The following is a 16,812-nucleotide window of genomic DNA, read 5'->3' as shown; positions in this document are numbered from 1 at the left end:
TCACCTGCAGGAGGCTCATGGAAGGGTGACTTGCCATGCTCAACAGAAGATTCAGATGTTATCAGCTCTTCAGATGCAGCAAGCTTGGTGTCAGCTGCAGGGACAGGCTTAGCTTCTGATGCAGAGACAAAACCTGAATCCACAGCAGGAAAAGGCTTGGCTTCTGCGACAGGAGCAAACCCAGGATCCACGGCGTGGAGGTGGTTAGCTTCTGCTGGAGGGGCAAACTCCAAATCCACGGCGTGCTGAGACTCAGTGTCTGCTACTGGGCTAAATGCCAAATCCATAGCATGGTGAGACTTCGTGTCTGCTGCCGGGGCAAACCCTGCGTCTGCTGCTGGAGCAAACTCCAAATCCACGGCGTGATGGGACTTAGAATCTGCTTCTGGGTTCAAGCCAGTATCCACCACTGGGGCGAACATGGCATCGATACCGTTAGGAGGTTTGGCTTCTGGGGCAGGAGAGAAGCCCATATCCAGAGCCTGAGGAGGCTCTGCTTCTGCTGCAGGTGCAAATCCAGCATCTGCAGCCTGCGGAGGCTTGGTGTCGCCCGCAAGGATGGACCCAGCTTTCTCTGCAGAAATGGACGTGACATCCGAGGCAGGAACACACTGTGCATCTGCTGCGGAAAAACAGATGGCAGAAATCAACAAAAAATAACGAATGTGAAAACCCGACAGTGCAGTTTATGGCTAGAGAATGGCTTCCCCTTGCCCTCTTGTGCCTTTTCAGCAGCAATCACTCCCCCGGCCACTCCGCTCAGGTTGCACTGCTCTTGCTGAGACTCCTCAGTGCACCCAAGCCATGTTTTGTATCCTTGGCTACAGTGTCAGACATCCGCCTGCTCCTAGCCTCCAGCAGCCAAAAGATGCTTTGTTATTGTTTAAAATCTGACGCTGCAGAGCTGGCAAGAGACCCGAGCGGGTAGATCCACTGCAAGCAACACATTCCAACGGAACAGACACCAGAATCCTAATGAGGTTTTTTCACTCTACAGGAGGAGGCAGAAACTTTTGGTGCCACCTTTCTGAGCACGGCAGCGTATTCCAACAACTGAAAAAGTCCTGAAATGTTCCAGAGCCACGTTTCAAATATTGTTTACACTGTTCGTGGGCAGGACAGTACTGCACCTCGAGCAGAAGCAAGGGTGCTGATACAGAAGGCACTGCCACCCAGTGAAGCGCCAGCTGCCCCTTATTCTTTCAAACTTGGCCTCACTCACATTTTACATAATAGCTACTAAAAACTCAGCTCTTCGTTTCAAAATAACATCCAAATTTCAGCTGTCTACAAGCAAATTTTACAAATTATCCAAAGCCAGAAGCACTGGCTCTTACGTTTCTTCTGCAGCTATTACTTTCAACAGCCCCTGGTACTGTCTGTACGCTGTGCAGCATGGTGACCTCAACAGCTTAGATACACAGCTGAGTAGATGTTAAAAAATAAAATTTCTCCTCAGTGTTTGAACTGCACCTAAAAACACCCCCCTGCCAAACAGTGGGAAATATGTTTAAAAGATATGTAATAAACCGAAAAATGAAAGAAATTGGGAAAATGGTAAAAAATCCCTTTCAAAACTGTGCTTCAGGATGTATTTAGATAGAACCAATGCTCCACCAAACAAAACCAAGTGGTTTTTGTTTGTTTTTTTTTAAGGATCTTGATTTTACAGAAGGATAAGATGTTGAAGAAATAATTATGTACTGTGAATCTCCTGCTGTCTATAAATAAGTCAAAAACTCTGTTTTAAAGTCACTTTTTCTCTTCTTAAAACAGAGAGCTTTAAGGTGTTTATAGACAGCAGGAGACCCATGGCATAACCATGTTCTTGACACACCCTAACACTGTCAGGAGGTGAAACTTGGAGAAATTTTGATTCTTTACGAATCATTATGTCTGTTACTGGACTGTGACAGCAGAGTTGAAAAGTCTTGCTCTTTCTCACCAACACAACCTATTTAAACCTTTAGTTCTGATGGAGATTAATACTTTGCTGTTTTGTTTTCAGAGGAGTCCATCACATATCTTTCCACTACTACAGCTTGCTCATGACAGGTTGAAAACCAGCACCAGTCATGAGACAAGGGCAGCTTTACCTGATGTGTCACCTTTTGATGCATCAGTAGCTTCAGCCCCTTCTGGGGATGCTGTTATTGCAGTAGGAACAAAATCAGGAGTCACTGCTGCCGGGCTTTCTGGCAAATTTGGCTTTTTTGCTTCAGTCACTGTGGGGGGCACTGGGCACAGAAAATGAAGTTTGATTAAGCACTCGGAAAGATCTCAGCAAACAGCTTTATCTTCTGGACTTGCCAAGATTTGAATCACCCTCTCAAGGCGCTGCCTGCTCCGTGCTGCCTGCAGTGTGATGAGTGAGCTCACCCACTGCAGCAACACAGTCAGGTAGGACAGGACCAGAGCCTGTTTGCAGGGTCTTTTTCAGAAAAATGACTTGTGCAATGCCTAAGAAAACACTTTGTGTCCTTAGGGAAGCAATTGCTGTAAGAAACTCGAGGAATGTTCAGCTACAAAGCATCCCTGCTCTACCCTGAAACCTAGGTGGAGCCCTGAGCTCCAAACACCCCATCTACCCACAATTGGTGTTAAACTGCTCTCTTCCTGGCTCGTTCACCAAAATCAGCAATAAAGATCCCATTGCAGGTGAAATATCGTAATATACAGGCAGCTGCAGTGCAAACGTGTCCTCCTCAGTGGAGCTTCAATGCTTTAACTGTAGCCATAGTCTAAAGAGAATTGGGCAGAGTATATAGGTTTGCAATTAGAATTTAATTTAAAATTCTGTTGATTACCCAAGAGCCAGAATTATTTTTATTGGTTCCCTCAGCTGTACTGGTCCTTGGAAGGAGTAAACATGAGCACTCTGACAGATTATTCAAGTCAGCAGATTTGACTCGAGTGTGTTCAAAGACTAGGGCTCTTGAAAGTAGTAAAGTTCCAGTTTTACAGACTTTCTTTTCTAGAGTAAATTTTATTTATTCTATTTATTATTTTAGGGTCAAGTAATGCTTGAACAGATACCCCAGCTGGAATCCACGGTACCCTCATTGGTCCACGAGAAGCACAGAACAGAGATGTAGTCTGGAATCCACCAAGCTTGCTGCTACCAGGGTTATTTTGTGCACATCTGCAACTTTAAGTCCCCACAGCCCACGGAAGGGCATGCTTAACCCCATGCTTTCAGAGGGTTAAAGTCCAGCTATATGCCCCAAAAGGGCACACCACTAGTTTATACTAAGAGTTGGGCTTGGAACTGTATAAATTTGTCACCCTAAATACAAAGGTAAACGGTCTGCATAACGCAGGGTTCCCCCCATCCCTGACAACACTAAACCTGAAAATGTGTGTTAAGCAACATTTAAACCACGCTTTTTTATTCTAAGTTGATTTGAGAACCAGAAATGCTCTTGGCCAGGTCCCACTTCACTCCAATACTGCTTTGTGTTTCTTGAAAAGGCAGACGGGGACACAAGTTCTGTTTCTGCTGCTCATAGACTCTAGGAATGAGAGGAACTAGACAGTTCCTGCAGACTAAGTCGAAACTATTTTTACCTGATGGCTCAACAAAGAAAGAGGCATCTGGTCCCTTCACATCATGCTGAGCTCCCATCCAATGTTCTTCAGGCACTACAGGAAAACACATTTAGTCCTGTCACTAACAGAATCACAGGGGTTGGAAAAGCCCTCCAAGATCATCAGGTCCAACCACCCCCTACCACCAATGTCACCACCAAACCCTGTCCCCAAGCACCACGTCCAACCTCTCCTTGAACACCCCCAGGTACAGGGACTTCACCATCTTCCTGGGTAACCCGTCCCAAAGCCTGACTGCTCTTCCTGAGCAGAAATGTCTGCTTCTTTGCTCAGGGTATTGATTCTGCTGCTGTTTTGACTGCACTCTCAGGTAACTTAGTGCTCTTTACGAATGCTACTTGATTATAACTAGTCCAAGCTTGCATCAGATAAGAGTTACCCCGGGACCTGACAATGCAGGTTCTTTGCTCAGTGGCACAATCATCCCCTACTATCTTTAGAACATTCCCATTGATCAGAGAAATGCTGTTTCCAAAAGGGTATTTTCTAATCTCGACTCATTTTATGCATTAACTCCCCCACCAAGATTCTTCAGGACTGATACATCGAGATTTTCCAGCTGTATTTCCTTCAAAGCCACCTACAGTGAGACAGACAGCAAGAGCAGAACATCTGTTTCTTACCTGCGTTGTCTTGCAGAAATTCTGCAGCTGAATCCAGGCCCACAAAGGCTGACGGGTCAAGAACCTCTGCAGGACAATAGGGGGATCCCAGGAAAGGTTGTTCAGGTACCATCATGGATCCATGTGGTGCTAATGAAACAAAAGGCCATTTTTCAGTCATTTGTCATTTTAGACAAAGTTTGTAAGCAACTCTCTCAAGTAGTCCTCCTTTATAAGTCGCATTGTGAACTGTACATCTATTTTTTTCCGACAAGGTACAAGACAGTAAATACATACAAATTAATTTTTATTTCTTCTCTCCTTTTGCTTTCTGCTTCTGCTCCCATGAAATCTAATTAATAACCACTTAAGCTGCAATAGCCCAAACACCGAAGACCATTTTGTGGAAAAAGTTCCTGCAGCTTTGGTCTTTAGCCATGAAGACAAGAGCTGTGAGTTAACTCCAGCCCCAGCTCAATTTGTCACGATGCCCCATCTCCTTCTGCCTAAATATGCTTAAAAAGTAACAAACCAACAAAAAACACACACACAAAAAAAAAAAACCAACTCTTGGAAGCAGCTACCAGAAAGTCTTTTAGGCAAAAAAAACCATAATCATGTGAAGAGATTGTATGGTCTGTGCACTTATCAGCTTAATAGTTTTCAGTACGTGAAGGTCAATGGAGAAGACACCAAAAAAGACCAGCAGAGACAGATGCGGAGGAGGAACTCACCATGGATGTCTGTGGAAGTGTCAACGTGGTCCGTGAAGAGCTGCACGTTCTTCATGTCAGCAGGAAAGGCCAAATCAGGCAGGTTCTCCCCTCGGTGCATGCTGAAGGGGTCTGAGGGGACACAAAACGAGGCCAGCGTTACCGCACAGTCAAAGATACACAGGATTATTTAAAAACAGTGCTGGGATAATCCCAACACCAGCACTGCTGTGATGCAGCAGCAGAGCGAAGGACTTCCAAGGGAGAGCTGCTTTCAAGACTATTTATCGAGGACAAACACCTCCCTAATTAGACGTTATGCCCAACAGCAAAACACGGTTGTGCAGACTGCATGGTAGGGAAAATCCCCTGAAATGCAGGTGCTAACAGTTGTATGAAGAATCCATCTCCTCCTGTGGTTTTTAAGATGGATTCCTGACCAAAACCCATCCCTTAGGGAGCAGAGAGCCTCGCTGACAAGGAGATGAAGGGAAGACGACCCCACTGTGCCTTACTCCAGCTGAGAGCAACGTGAAGAGAAGGAGCCGTGGTGCTCCCATCACAGACGAACCGTCCTGAGGTTTACAGCCCCCGGGGGGGTTTTGTGACCAGTGATTTCCCACACATCTTGCCAGTCTGGGCCAGCCACCCCGTCCATCCCCAGGGGGGCACAGCCCCGCGACAGGAGGCTTCGATGGGAGGCATCAATCCCTGCCTTGGCCTTGCCTCCTGGCTTCCCGGGAAGGTGGGGACGGACTCGACGCTCCCGAAGCCGCTGTCACACGCCGATGGGCAGACACCACGCAGATTTCTTCAGGTTAAGCACAATGAAAAGGGATTCAGCTGAAGGCTTCTTGTTGTCTCTCGCCAGACATGCTATTTCAGGGGACGACAGCAAAGCCGCGAGTGTTCATTGTGCTCCCAAATGTCAGCGCTGGGTGAGCACCACGAATTCTTTCAGAAATCTCTCAGCCTGTTTGAGATCCCCAGACAATGTCTTGCTTCAGAGTAAATTTTAGAAAATGTTAATTCCAAGCTGTTTACGACAGCACCACCAAGACCAAATCACTGCCTTTTTCCAACCCAACAAAACCCCAGAAGCATTCCAACCCAAACCGACTGAGAGGCTCAAAGGGATGCTGAGGATTTCCCTCGGTGCCAGCAGCTGCTGGATGTGGCACAAGGGGGCTGCCCGGGTTCTGCTCTGCAGGGTCCAGGGAGCGTGGAGGGGCTTTTCTTGTCCTCTTCAGATCCCCATGGGGGCCTGAGCCCCCTCTAAAGCAGGTGAGTGGGGCCCTTCTGCCCCCAGCACTGCAAGCCGAGGGGCATGGAAAGGTGAACGGCACGGGTGGGACCCGGCCAGCGCAGTAAGGAATCAGTCCTTGGGTCCGAAATAATTCTCTACCTGCCCCAAACTTGCTGCTTGTTTGTCATATTATGAAGCCAGACGAATGTTAAGGATCTGAGAAGGTTTCTTCCAGGCAGCTGGAGGTAAGATTGACAAAACACTTTGGAAAAGTTCTCAGCTCACATCCACGGCCACTCGCAGCTGCTGCTGCTCAGAGACACAGCTCGAGTTCGCTGCTGATCCTGAACTAACAAACGTATGTTACTTTAGATCGATCAGAGGTGTAGCTCTTCATGTGCAGTGATTTACCTGTAGCTACAGTAATGAATCACGGGACGCTCCTGATGGAGAGCCTGACAGCATTTTAAGGCTCACAAGCAACGAGGCAGTGCTTGAGTTTTATTCACTCTGCGCTATAACAACATTTTTAAACAAGTCTTTTATTACAAATAGTGTGAGATATATATATACAGATATATATATACAAATATATATGTAAGATTTTGCTGATAACCATTGCTTTCACAGGGCTGAGCCCCAGCACCAGACCCTAACTCGGTGTTTGCAATAAGGAGCAAGGAGCAGGCTCAAACACACATTTTTTAAGCTGCGTGGAAGCAGCAGAGGACTGTAGAAGCTGAACTGAGCTTCTCGCCATGTTTCTCACCACGGAACGAGGAATTACAGCAGTGCTGGTTGGGAGACCAGTTACACAAGTGGCCAAAGAATTCTCACCTCTGGAGGGAAATTATCCTACAAAGAGCCTGGATAAAAATATGCAATAAACCCATACACTTTTATGAGACTGCTGCTCACTTCTTCCCCTCCTGCTGGCATTCTTAAAGCTCGCCTGCTCTGTCACTTCTCAGATGTAGGAATTTATCCCCCTTTAAGCTGCCTCTTGCTTACTCAGCACCAGGAAGGGCAGTCCCGAGGAATGCCTTGGTCCTGCAGTATGCACGGTAATTTAGGCAGGTGCAGGTGCAGGAGATACTCTAAGGACGTGAAACCTAAGGAGATGTGGTTTCCTGCAACAGATCACCCACAGACCTGCTTCATTTCAGCAAAGAGAAGATGGGAGGATGGGCTAGGTATTTAAATTGCCCTAATCAGCTACTTTATCATCTGGCTATTGAGTGTAACTACAGCACCAGCCCATTCTCCACCTAACAAAGCAATGGGGCGGGGGCAGAAGCTGTGTTTCAGAAACCAGTGGTTCTTTCGTTCCAGCTGCTCCGTGAATCATTTCTCACCATTGTAACAGCTCGTAATTTTCTCACGGAACCTCTTAGCAAATACAGGATTCAGATAGCAAGAAAATAATTTCCTAAGCAGGTCTGCAGTGTTCAAAACCATCACAAAAAAGTTAGGTTTTGACTCGTTTCAGCCAGTCTCCTTCCCGAGCTGATAGCCTGTTGCAATCTGGGAAGCCTGGTTTTTGGTTCCCTCAAAAACCAGCAATTGATTTCACATATTTTTTTATCAAAAATGAGAGAAAATGGGGTGAAAGGTATCTTTCTGCAGGTGCAGCAGTTGGAGGAGTAACAGGGGCATACCTGCCATCTCCATGGGTTTGAACACGGGCTGCGATTCAAAGCACAGGTCCCTGTCATCCATCGCCCAGGTGTCATTGCGATCCAGAAATTCTTTGTAGGATAGCTTTTCATCCATGATTTCTCCTGGGAACACTGAAATTAGGGAAGAAAATGACACAGTCAAAAAAAAAAACCAACAATAACCCAAACCTTTTAGAGTTTATTACCCCATGATGACATTCAAAGGCCAAGAGGTGACATGAACAATTAGCCGAAGCAGAATTTGTGATTATTTCATTTTCCACTGCTTTGATGCAAATGCTTAAATATGATACAGAACAACGGGACTTTCTGCATTTTATTACACACCAGGTCAGGCTGATCAATATGACCAAGGACAGAGAACTGGCACACCACGGCGCTGCCTTTTTTCCAATGTTGGACTTTCGCATCAGCCGCTCGCACTCATCTTTAGGGAGAATTTTCACAAGAAGAGGAACAACCCCGAGGAGCTGCCCGAAGCTGTCACGCCTGTGATGCAGAAGCTGAGCACAACTCACCAGTCACACCGGGGAGGAGGGGAGGTCACGGCCCCTTCTCTCCCGCACGGGCGTCGCGTTTGATGCTCTGCCTTTGGCTGTATTAATAAAAGTGATCGCATCACACACAGGCAGCACCCATACAGATTTTTGGCTCTGTATTCCACTAGGAGGGCAAACTCCGGATCATTTAAGGGAATAACCTTTCCCCAAGTGCCTGGAGGGCCTTTAGCTGTGTATCTTCACCTCGCACTTAAGCCCAATCCCCCCTGGTTCACAGGCCCGAAGCACACAGCACATCGAAGCCCAGCAGCTTCCACCTTCCCAAGGGAAATATTCATCCTCCTTTGCTGCCCACGTTAGGAAGACCCACGCTGGGATGCCAGCCCTCGTGGCCTGGCACCGGCTGTGTGCGTGCCAGGGGCTCTGGGCCCTAGGGCCAGGCTATTAGGGTCGCATCCCACAGATGGCCCAATAAAGATGCATGGAAACGAAGAAGAAATTAGACTAGAGGAGGTAAAATTGTTTAAATTGGGCTGTCATGAGGAATATTGGGGATACGCCATCATCTTTTTCTGATGTCCTTATGATACGTTGGGAAACATGTAGGAATCAGAGCAAGGAGGCGCAGCTGCGAGCTGAGAGCCTCTGCTGCCTCCTGTTCCTCTTCCTCCTCCTTCTCTTCTTTCTCCTCCTCTTCCTCAATGCTGGGCCTTCATGGACACATCTGCATCACCCCAGCCACGCTTCTGCCAGTGCCATGCCTGGGGATGAAGTCGTGGACAGGCTGAGCACTGGGGGTGGCTTCAGATACCAGGGAACCGGGCGCACACCTCCACTGATCCTGTCCTAGCTTCACCTTCAAATCGCTCCAACAGAGCAGTGAGGCAGGGGCAGCGAGAGGCAGTGGCCAGGACGAGGGAAGTTATGGGTCAGTTTAAGGGGTTTCTCAGTATTTACAGCACGCAAAAGCTCGCCGTGCATGAGCCAGCACCTGCAAGGTCTGAGCTACGCTTCAGGTCAGTAGAAGTGTTTGCCAAACCAGCCACTGCTGGAGAAAGCACGGCTGTTTCAGCTGCTGTTCAAAACGTTTCCAGATCTGGTGGTTTTGGTTCTTGTGCACGACCGCAAGTCCTGAGGTTCTCGAGCAAGATAAATGCGGGGGGAAGGCTCCAAGCAGGCTCCCAGACTCCTGATTCTTCAGATCAGTCCTCGGGTTCAGGAGACCTGAATTTACCAGGTCAACACCATCAAACTGCCAAAGCAATTTCCAGTTTCCTCTGGATAGGAATTAAAAGAAAAAATACACAAACTCCTCCCCTCATCACCTAATGCAATATTTTACACCCTCTTTTCAGTACAGCTCTGTGTGCTTTCACTGCTTCTCCCTTTGCTTGCAAAGCTGCAGCTCAGGAGAGGACACTGGTTACATGCAGAGGAAGAGATCCCTCCAAAAGCCCCCTAATTCAGTGCAAAACTGCAGTTAATAACAGCAAAAACAATGTTAGCACACGGAAGTAAGAGAATAGAGGAAATAATAAAAATATACAATGCTGATCTGTTAAAAAATCATAATAAAAAAGCCAAGCAGCACCTCTTCTAGAAGTCTGCAGTAGCAGCTGGTCAGGGAGAATTCATGGCAAGGTTGAACGGAAAGACACGGAGAGGCTGTAAAAATTCTAATAATAATAAAACAAAGGGATTGTGAAAAAAAAATAAGGAAGAAGGTGGTTGGGTCTCTTTGCTGTCATATAACGGAGCCCAAGAGGTCGACCATACATCATCCCTTGGGTGACAGACAATGAGCTGCCTGCGAGTCGCCAGCACGAACGTGCCTGGGCAGTGAGTGTAGAGGTTCCCGAGGAAAGCAGGAGAATTTGGGAGCTGCCTGCGACAGGACAGCAGCGTGGTGACCAGGACTGGGCACTGGGTGAGTGTTTCTCACTGCGGACTCGGGCAGCAGCACCGGCAGGAGCTTGTGTGGGACAATTCCTGCTGTGGGGCACCAGGCGTGGCAGGCACGGTGCCGGAACGGCACGGAATTATCTCGTCACCTTTCCAGAGCTCTGAAGGCTGGGGAATGGGAATTCAGGCTCTCATATCTAAGGAGGTGACCTTTTACCACCTCGTTTCTGTGTAAACACCACCAAAAAAAAAAAGCAGGAAGAATTGTTTCTGAACAGATCCAATTCCTGACCGTCAGGGGAGTTATTCCTACCTCCTGCAGATGCTACGGGCTTCCTAACGCCGAGCTGATTTGGCAAGCGCTCGCTGCTTGTCTGCCAGTGCCTTTTGGCTGTTCTGCTGCTGCCTGGCCACGTTTGGCACGGCTGGCTCAAGCGGCGAGGGCAGAGCAAATCCCCAGCCAGCTTTGGATGGCACAGGAGGCACAGGATGGCACAGGATGGCACAGGATGGTGATGCCAGGCATGCAGAGGAAATCATGTATAAAAACAGACAACGATCACTGAATTCACAAAGTGTTTGGAAGAGAAAGTGTCCCTCCACGTGTCAGGACGCACCATTATTTATATGGGTGTGGGATACGATAGCAAGGGGGTTAATTGCATTCTGCTGGACATTGCTCAGGACAGGAGCTGTCGTTCCTTTCTCTTACAAAACCAACAAAAAGCAGAAAAACGGCGTGAGGAAGGGACCTGGGAGCCCAACGGCAATTTGACACTGACTTTCTCTAAGAGGACTGTAACTGGCTTTTCGGACTGGGGCCTGCTAAGTCTGCTCGACTGCATGGCACGCTGGTGGAGCACCCAGTGGCTGTGGTAAGCCTGTCCCCACCAGGGTATCACCTGCCTGGCACCGACACAGCCTGCAACACGAGGGTCACAACGGGTCTGTTGGAAGTCAAACTGCCTTAGCTTCCTCTGTTTGGTCGGGTTCTTGGTTGCTGGTTGGGTTGGTTTGTGCTTTGTGTCGATGGGCAGGCTGTGCTTCTGCCCTCAGGTGAAGAGCTGGGGCCTCCTTCAAACACAGGCCTTGCTGGAAAAGGGATGAGACAGCAAGACAGCAGACACGGGGAAATGTAAAGGGAAGCACTGAGGGACATCAGATGGCATCAAGCCCATGTACCAGTGCTGAAGGCAGCCACGGGCACGGGACGAGGGCAGTGCCCACCCTGTGAGGCTGCTCAGCAGCCAACCAGGCACAGCAACAACCCCTCTCTGCTCCTAGTCACAGCAGGTTTTGGCACCACTCGCTGTGCAGCTAAAAGCAGACACGTCCACCTGATCCATCCCCACCCCGTCCCCATCCTCAGCTCCTCCTCGTTTCTGCCCGCCTGGCCGAACACGAGAAAGGCGATCGCAGAAACAGGGGTCCAAGGGCTGCAGAAAAGAGGATTTCCAGTTCCACACCCAGCAGACCCTCCTGAAAACCACAGTGTGCACGTGAGCTTCTGGGAAGAGCCCAAACAAACACAACCAAGCAGCCCAACTCTTCCAAGGACCACTCCCGAGGTGCTAGGAACACCCACTGGCAGCAAAAAATGTACTCAAAGCTAAACATGAACGTGACAGATCCCACAAGCTGTAATTTCTTGGGTATTAAAGCTTTGCTCGTAGCTGAAAACCCAGGTACAACCATGCAGAAACCGACGCAGGAGCACAGCTCGCAAAGCCTCATTTCAAGAAGATTCACCCTTACGGAGTACTTACAGAGCGAGCTGGCCTCTGAGAGTAAGAATAAGGAGCCCATGCACGTAGCGCTCTCCCTGCACTGATCCCACTGCTGGTCCTGGAGGAGTCGGAGCGTTCAGCAAAGCTGCTGCCGGTGTCACTTGGTTGGTCTCGGCGTCTGCCAGCACCACACGGCCACACAACCCAGCCCCGAGGCTGATCCGTACAGAACCGCGCTCCTGGCGAGCCCCCGGGTGCTGGGCTCGAAGCTCCGTGCCCAAGGGCTGCCAGGAATCACCCAGCCAACCTGCAGCCAAGGAGCTCTCTTTTATAGGGGATTACCACCACAAAGCCTTTTTTTTGCTGGAGGAGCCGCTAATCTCGGGAGGTCACCCAGCAGCTCCCCGGCTGGAGGTTAAGGATCTGCAAAGTTAATGAGGCTGCGGCCACGGGGTGCCCCTGCCAGCGCCACGCCAAGCAAACAGGGCAAGAGGAGCTTAAGAGCTTCGTTCCTATAGCTGATCCCAAAGCTAATTTGCCCAGCTCGCCGCGCTGGTTCAGCATCCTACACAGATGCCAAGCTTGCTGAAATCAACTGCTAGGACCAAGAGAAATCCCAGTGCTGGCACAATAACCCACGCACCATGGGACGCTCCTGGTGATAACAAAACACACAAAAAGGCTGCGGGGTCTGACAGGTGCTGCTGGAAGGGTTTTGGGAACAAGCAGGAGGCCCAGAGGTCTGGGGTCTCCCCCTTCCCTTGCCGGTGACACTAATGCGTTATTTATAGGGTAAAGGCACCAAATCCTGGCCCTAAAGGGAATGCAGCAACGGGCAGCACCTTGCAGGGACAGCTCCTCAATATTTCATCAGCGCTTTCATTATTCTGGAAAGCAAAACATCGCCTTGCCACCAAGCTGGCTACTTTCTGCCCACTGCTTTTCCTCTTGCCAAGCTGACACACAGGCAGCTCCACTGATTTTTGACTTTTAAATCAGACTGTGAGGCAAGCCAAAGAGCACACAGGGTGCCCAGAGAGGCTGGGGAGTCTCCATCCCTGGAGATGGCTCAAAATCCATCAGGACGGAGCCCCGAGCAACCTCCCCCGGCCTCCCTGTTTGAGCAGAGGGGCTGGATGTCAGATGGCAGAGGTGTCTCCCAGGCTCGTAAGTCCTGCACGCTGTTCAGATGTTGCTTTTGGAGTGAAAAAATTCTGTCCTTGCAAAAAAAGATAAAGGCTGACCTACCAGGAGCTAACACTAAAACCAAATCTAGCTGATTTGGTTCAGTGAGAAGTAAATGAAAATCCACCACCGAACTGGATGGGGAAAGATCAGGAGATGATAAAAGGTCCACCAGAAACTGCAGGGCATTTCAGACGGTGCCGACAATTCAAGAAACATTTTATTGCTTTCCTTCGGAGATTTCCTGCTGTTGTATAACCCCGAATGCCAAAAACGCTCGGTGCGTGACTGCCAGAGCCGGCACCTCCCGGCTTAAAAGATGCGAAGTCAGTAACTTGGAAGTTCAGCACACGTTTTTCACTGAACCTTTTTTAAAAAAAAAGAATCTGAAAGAAGGAAAAAAAAAATGCATTTGTTGCAGCTCATTGTGGAGCTTCGTTCCTTCCTCCTCCTCCTCGGAGAGAGGCTCCTTCAGCAGCGCCCGCACGACGCACACCTCCCACCCTCGGCTCTAATTGCTCTGCCGGCGCTATTTGTTCTCCGGCTCCTGCTTCCCGCGGGGAATGTCAGCTGCTCAGGAAGTGAGTAATTTGTTATCGCATCTCCCGTGTTAGCGGAGCAGGCTGGCAGCTCGCTGGCAGCTCCGGACGCCGCGCGCCTTCCCCCGGCTCCGCTCTCCAGGTGCCCCAGGAGCGCTGCCGGGGCTTCCTCGAGTGCCCGGCCTCCAAACTGGAAGGGAAACGAGGGATGTGCCCAAACCCAAAGCCTCCTCTTCCCACAGTGGATCAGCATTTTCTTTGTCCCCAGGAGTGAAGGTGATCGGCCTGAGGAGGAGAGGAAGGATTCCCCAGCGAGGCACCTGGGAGGGCAGCACCGACACCCTGCGTGGACTGATTCGGGGAGGAAAAAGCAATTATCAGGGTCCTGAACAGCCACTTCTTTCTGAGCGAGATACCTGGCCCACAAGAGACCATCTGCTCACGGGCAGATCCCACGGGTTTTTTATAACAAAAGTCCTGTTTTTGTACAAAAGCCTCTAAGGAGGCTGATTTCCACAGCGTTGTCACAGGCGCACGCAAACACAATCGCTGCATTTCAGAGACTTTCTCCCCATAAAGTGAAGGCAGAGGAGGGTTGCAGGAACACCCCCTGTGTCACCCTGTCTCTGAAAACCAGGTCCTTGGAGCATGGTTGAGTATTTTTACTCTGCTATCCTTTTTTTTTTTTTTTTTTTTACGTGAGATTTTGGAGAGCCAAGTGACACAGCTAAACCAGTTTGATTATTTCACCTGGGGTTCCTTCCGAAAGCTGAGGGCTTTCTGCAGATCCTGGCAGCGAGTATTTGAACCCAACGCCGTGCAAAGAACACGAACGTGGTCAGTAGGCGTAGCACAAGATGCAGACAACATAAAAGATGTATCCACACAGAAACCCCAAGGGAACAAACCCAAGCCTGAGTCAGCGGAAACACTCCCACCTTCCAGCCTCCTAATTCCAGAGTCCTTACGAGGCCTCACCAGGCAGCTTTGCCTAAAGCTTATGAGCTTGAATAACGCAAAATTTTGAGGCAAAAGCCTCGCAGTGAGGGATCCAAGGGCTCCCGGGGGATGCAGAGACCTGCCCAAACCCAGCTGCTGCCAAAGGGGAGCCTGAGAAACTCAGGGTTTCAGAGCAGAAGCCTTTGAGAGCAGGGGAAGCAGCAGCAAGGATCGCACCTGAGGATCTGCTCAGCGAAGGTCGGTGCTGAACCTCAGCGCTCAACTCTTTCAACCACAAAGGCACGGACTGCAACCCCGCTGGGGGTAAGGGCTTTGCTTTCCTTTCCTCCCAAGGCAGGTTTTGGGAGTCCTTTTCTTCCAGGGCATTTTATCTGGTCTCCTAACAGAGCTGTAGGTGTCCCCTACGCCTCTTGGGGATGGAGGTGGGAAAGGGTGAGAAAAATGCTACCAGAAGAGACGCACCAAGCCCCAGCTGCACGACCCACGAGCCCTACAAGCGAGCAGGATCTGTGCATCGAGCAGAGGTGTGAGCTGAGAGCAGGGCATCTCCTCCTTCTGGGGTGGAGAACAGGTTGCCCAGGGACTGGGGCTTTTGAAGCACGGTGCTCCCTGCCCGGCCCCAGAAAGCCCCAGTGCAGAGAACACGCTTAAGAAATAGCTGAGATATAAAAAGGCAGCGAGGTTTTAAGGAAACCATCCCTTACCTACCACCCGATGGTGACTCGGTAACGTGGCTCGAGGAACTCAACTTGCTCTAAGCTTTACCTGTCTGCACTGGGACCAGGTGACACGTACCCAAACGGTCTGAAAACACGGCTGCAAACACCTCCTCCGCTGGACACGGTGTTTCTTCACCTTTCAGATCAGTCATTACCAGCACAAGACCTCCTCTTATCCCAGAGAGACTGATCCATTTCCACTCTTCATAAAAAAAAACGTTCTCTGAGATGTCTTTAAGGAGTCGGTTAAACATCAGGCGTTCCCCACGTCCCCAAAGTCTTGCCTTTGCCTGCTCGGCAGCCAGCGGGCAGAGCTGCCCCCGCCAGCACAGCAACTGGAGCAGAATAACAGCCTCTGCCGAGCCGTCCTGCGCTGAGATCCATCATCCCGGGCTCTCTCCTGACAGCTTCCAGGTGTTCTTCTGCTAAATGCTTTCTTCAAACGCAATCGGGGCCAGTGAAGAGAATTAAAACTTAAAAAAGCACTTACAGCACTACTGGAGGAGCATCATCTGCAAGCGTACCCTTGTGGAAGTCGGTGTGTGCAAACACAACGAGGTCCATAAAACTGTACCCAAAGTGTCCAGCCAGCTCCTTGAAAGCTCCCACTAAGGGGCACTTGGAGAGCTGGTTCCCAGCTCGGGAGGGCACAGGACGGCCCCAGATCTCTCCATGAGGTCTCCACGACCCCAAACTCACCATCTGCAGCCCCCTCACCGGCTCCGTGCTGCGCCCCGTCCCATCTGCTGCCTTGTGGAAGAGAAGCAGCTCCAGGGACCATCTCCAGAGCCTGTTCCTCACCCCGCTGTTCTCCAGGTGGCTGTGAACGGGTTGATTCCTTCGTCCTGATGTCTTCTCGGGAATTTAATGTAGCCCCTGCCCTCGCTGGGCCCCCAGCCCCACGAACACAGCGCACGCCCCGGATTTAAACATGCTTGAACCTTCCCCCCCCCATCCCACAGAGGTCTGTACTGCTCACCAGGGCAAAGAACATAAACCAGGACTGCAGCAGACACGGGTCTGAGTTCTGCAGCCTTTTGGCAGTGTTTTCTCCTCCGTCTGTTTGGCAGGGGGTGTTTCTTTGGTTTGTTCCTACGAGATCAGAAAGCCCCTTCTTTTTGACTCGTGCTTCAGTGGCAATAAATCACTCTGTACCTTTATCTGTACAGTTCTTACAACTCGAGCTTTACATCCTAGCTAAAAAAAAATAATAATTCAGGTCTCTGCTTTCTCCTGACCCTTTCCAGAGCTCCCGACACAGCCATGTTAGCAGGAGTCTATGAATGCTTTGCCTATACACAAATAATTTCCCTTCGGTTTTGCATTTTTCTTTGCATTTTTCCAACAGATTTACCTGGAGAGTTATCTGTCAAGACAACCTTAAGCTCACCGCCCTGCCGCTCATACCTCTCCTTGCCTAAATATAGCCGG

General features: G+C 49.7%; 1 protein-coding gene across 8 annotated transcripts in view; it reads right to left on the bottom strand.

The window, feature by feature from the left end:
• The window catches only part of MAP4 (microtubule associated protein 4), a 141,969-nt gene that overhangs the window by 51,149 nt on the left and 74,008 nt on the right, over window positions 1-16,812 (bottom strand). For 5 of the 8 annotated variants that reach the window (XM_032182997.1, XM_032182994.1, XM_032183002.1 and 2 more), the window contains exons 5-10: window positions 7,829-7,960; window positions 4,946-5,056; window positions 4,233-4,361; window positions 3,568-3,642; window positions 2,097-2,237; window positions 5-622 (exon numbers count right to left, since the gene is read on the bottom strand). In XM_032182997.1, the coding sequence (XP_032038888.1) occupies window positions 5-622; window positions 2,097-2,237; window positions 3,568-3,642; window positions 4,233-4,361; window positions 4,946-5,056; window positions 7,829-7,960 (1,206 nt within the window). The remainder of the gene's footprint in view (window positions 1-4; window positions 623-2,096; window positions 2,238-3,567; window positions 3,643-4,232; window positions 4,362-4,945; window positions 5,057-7,828; window positions 7,961-16,812) is intronic. The other 3 variants (XM_032182996.1, XM_032182999.1, XM_032183000.1) reach the window with 3 other exon arrangements.

This window comes from Aythya fuligula, chromosome 2 (assembly GCF_009819795.1).
Source record: "Aythya fuligula isolate bAytFul2 chromosome 2, bAytFul2.pri, whole genome shotgun sequence".
Classification (NCBI taxonomy): domain Eukaryota; kingdom Metazoa; phylum Chordata; class Aves; order Anseriformes; family Anatidae; genus Aythya; species Aythya fuligula.
This window is presented reverse-complemented; position numbering and strand designations above follow the sequence as displayed.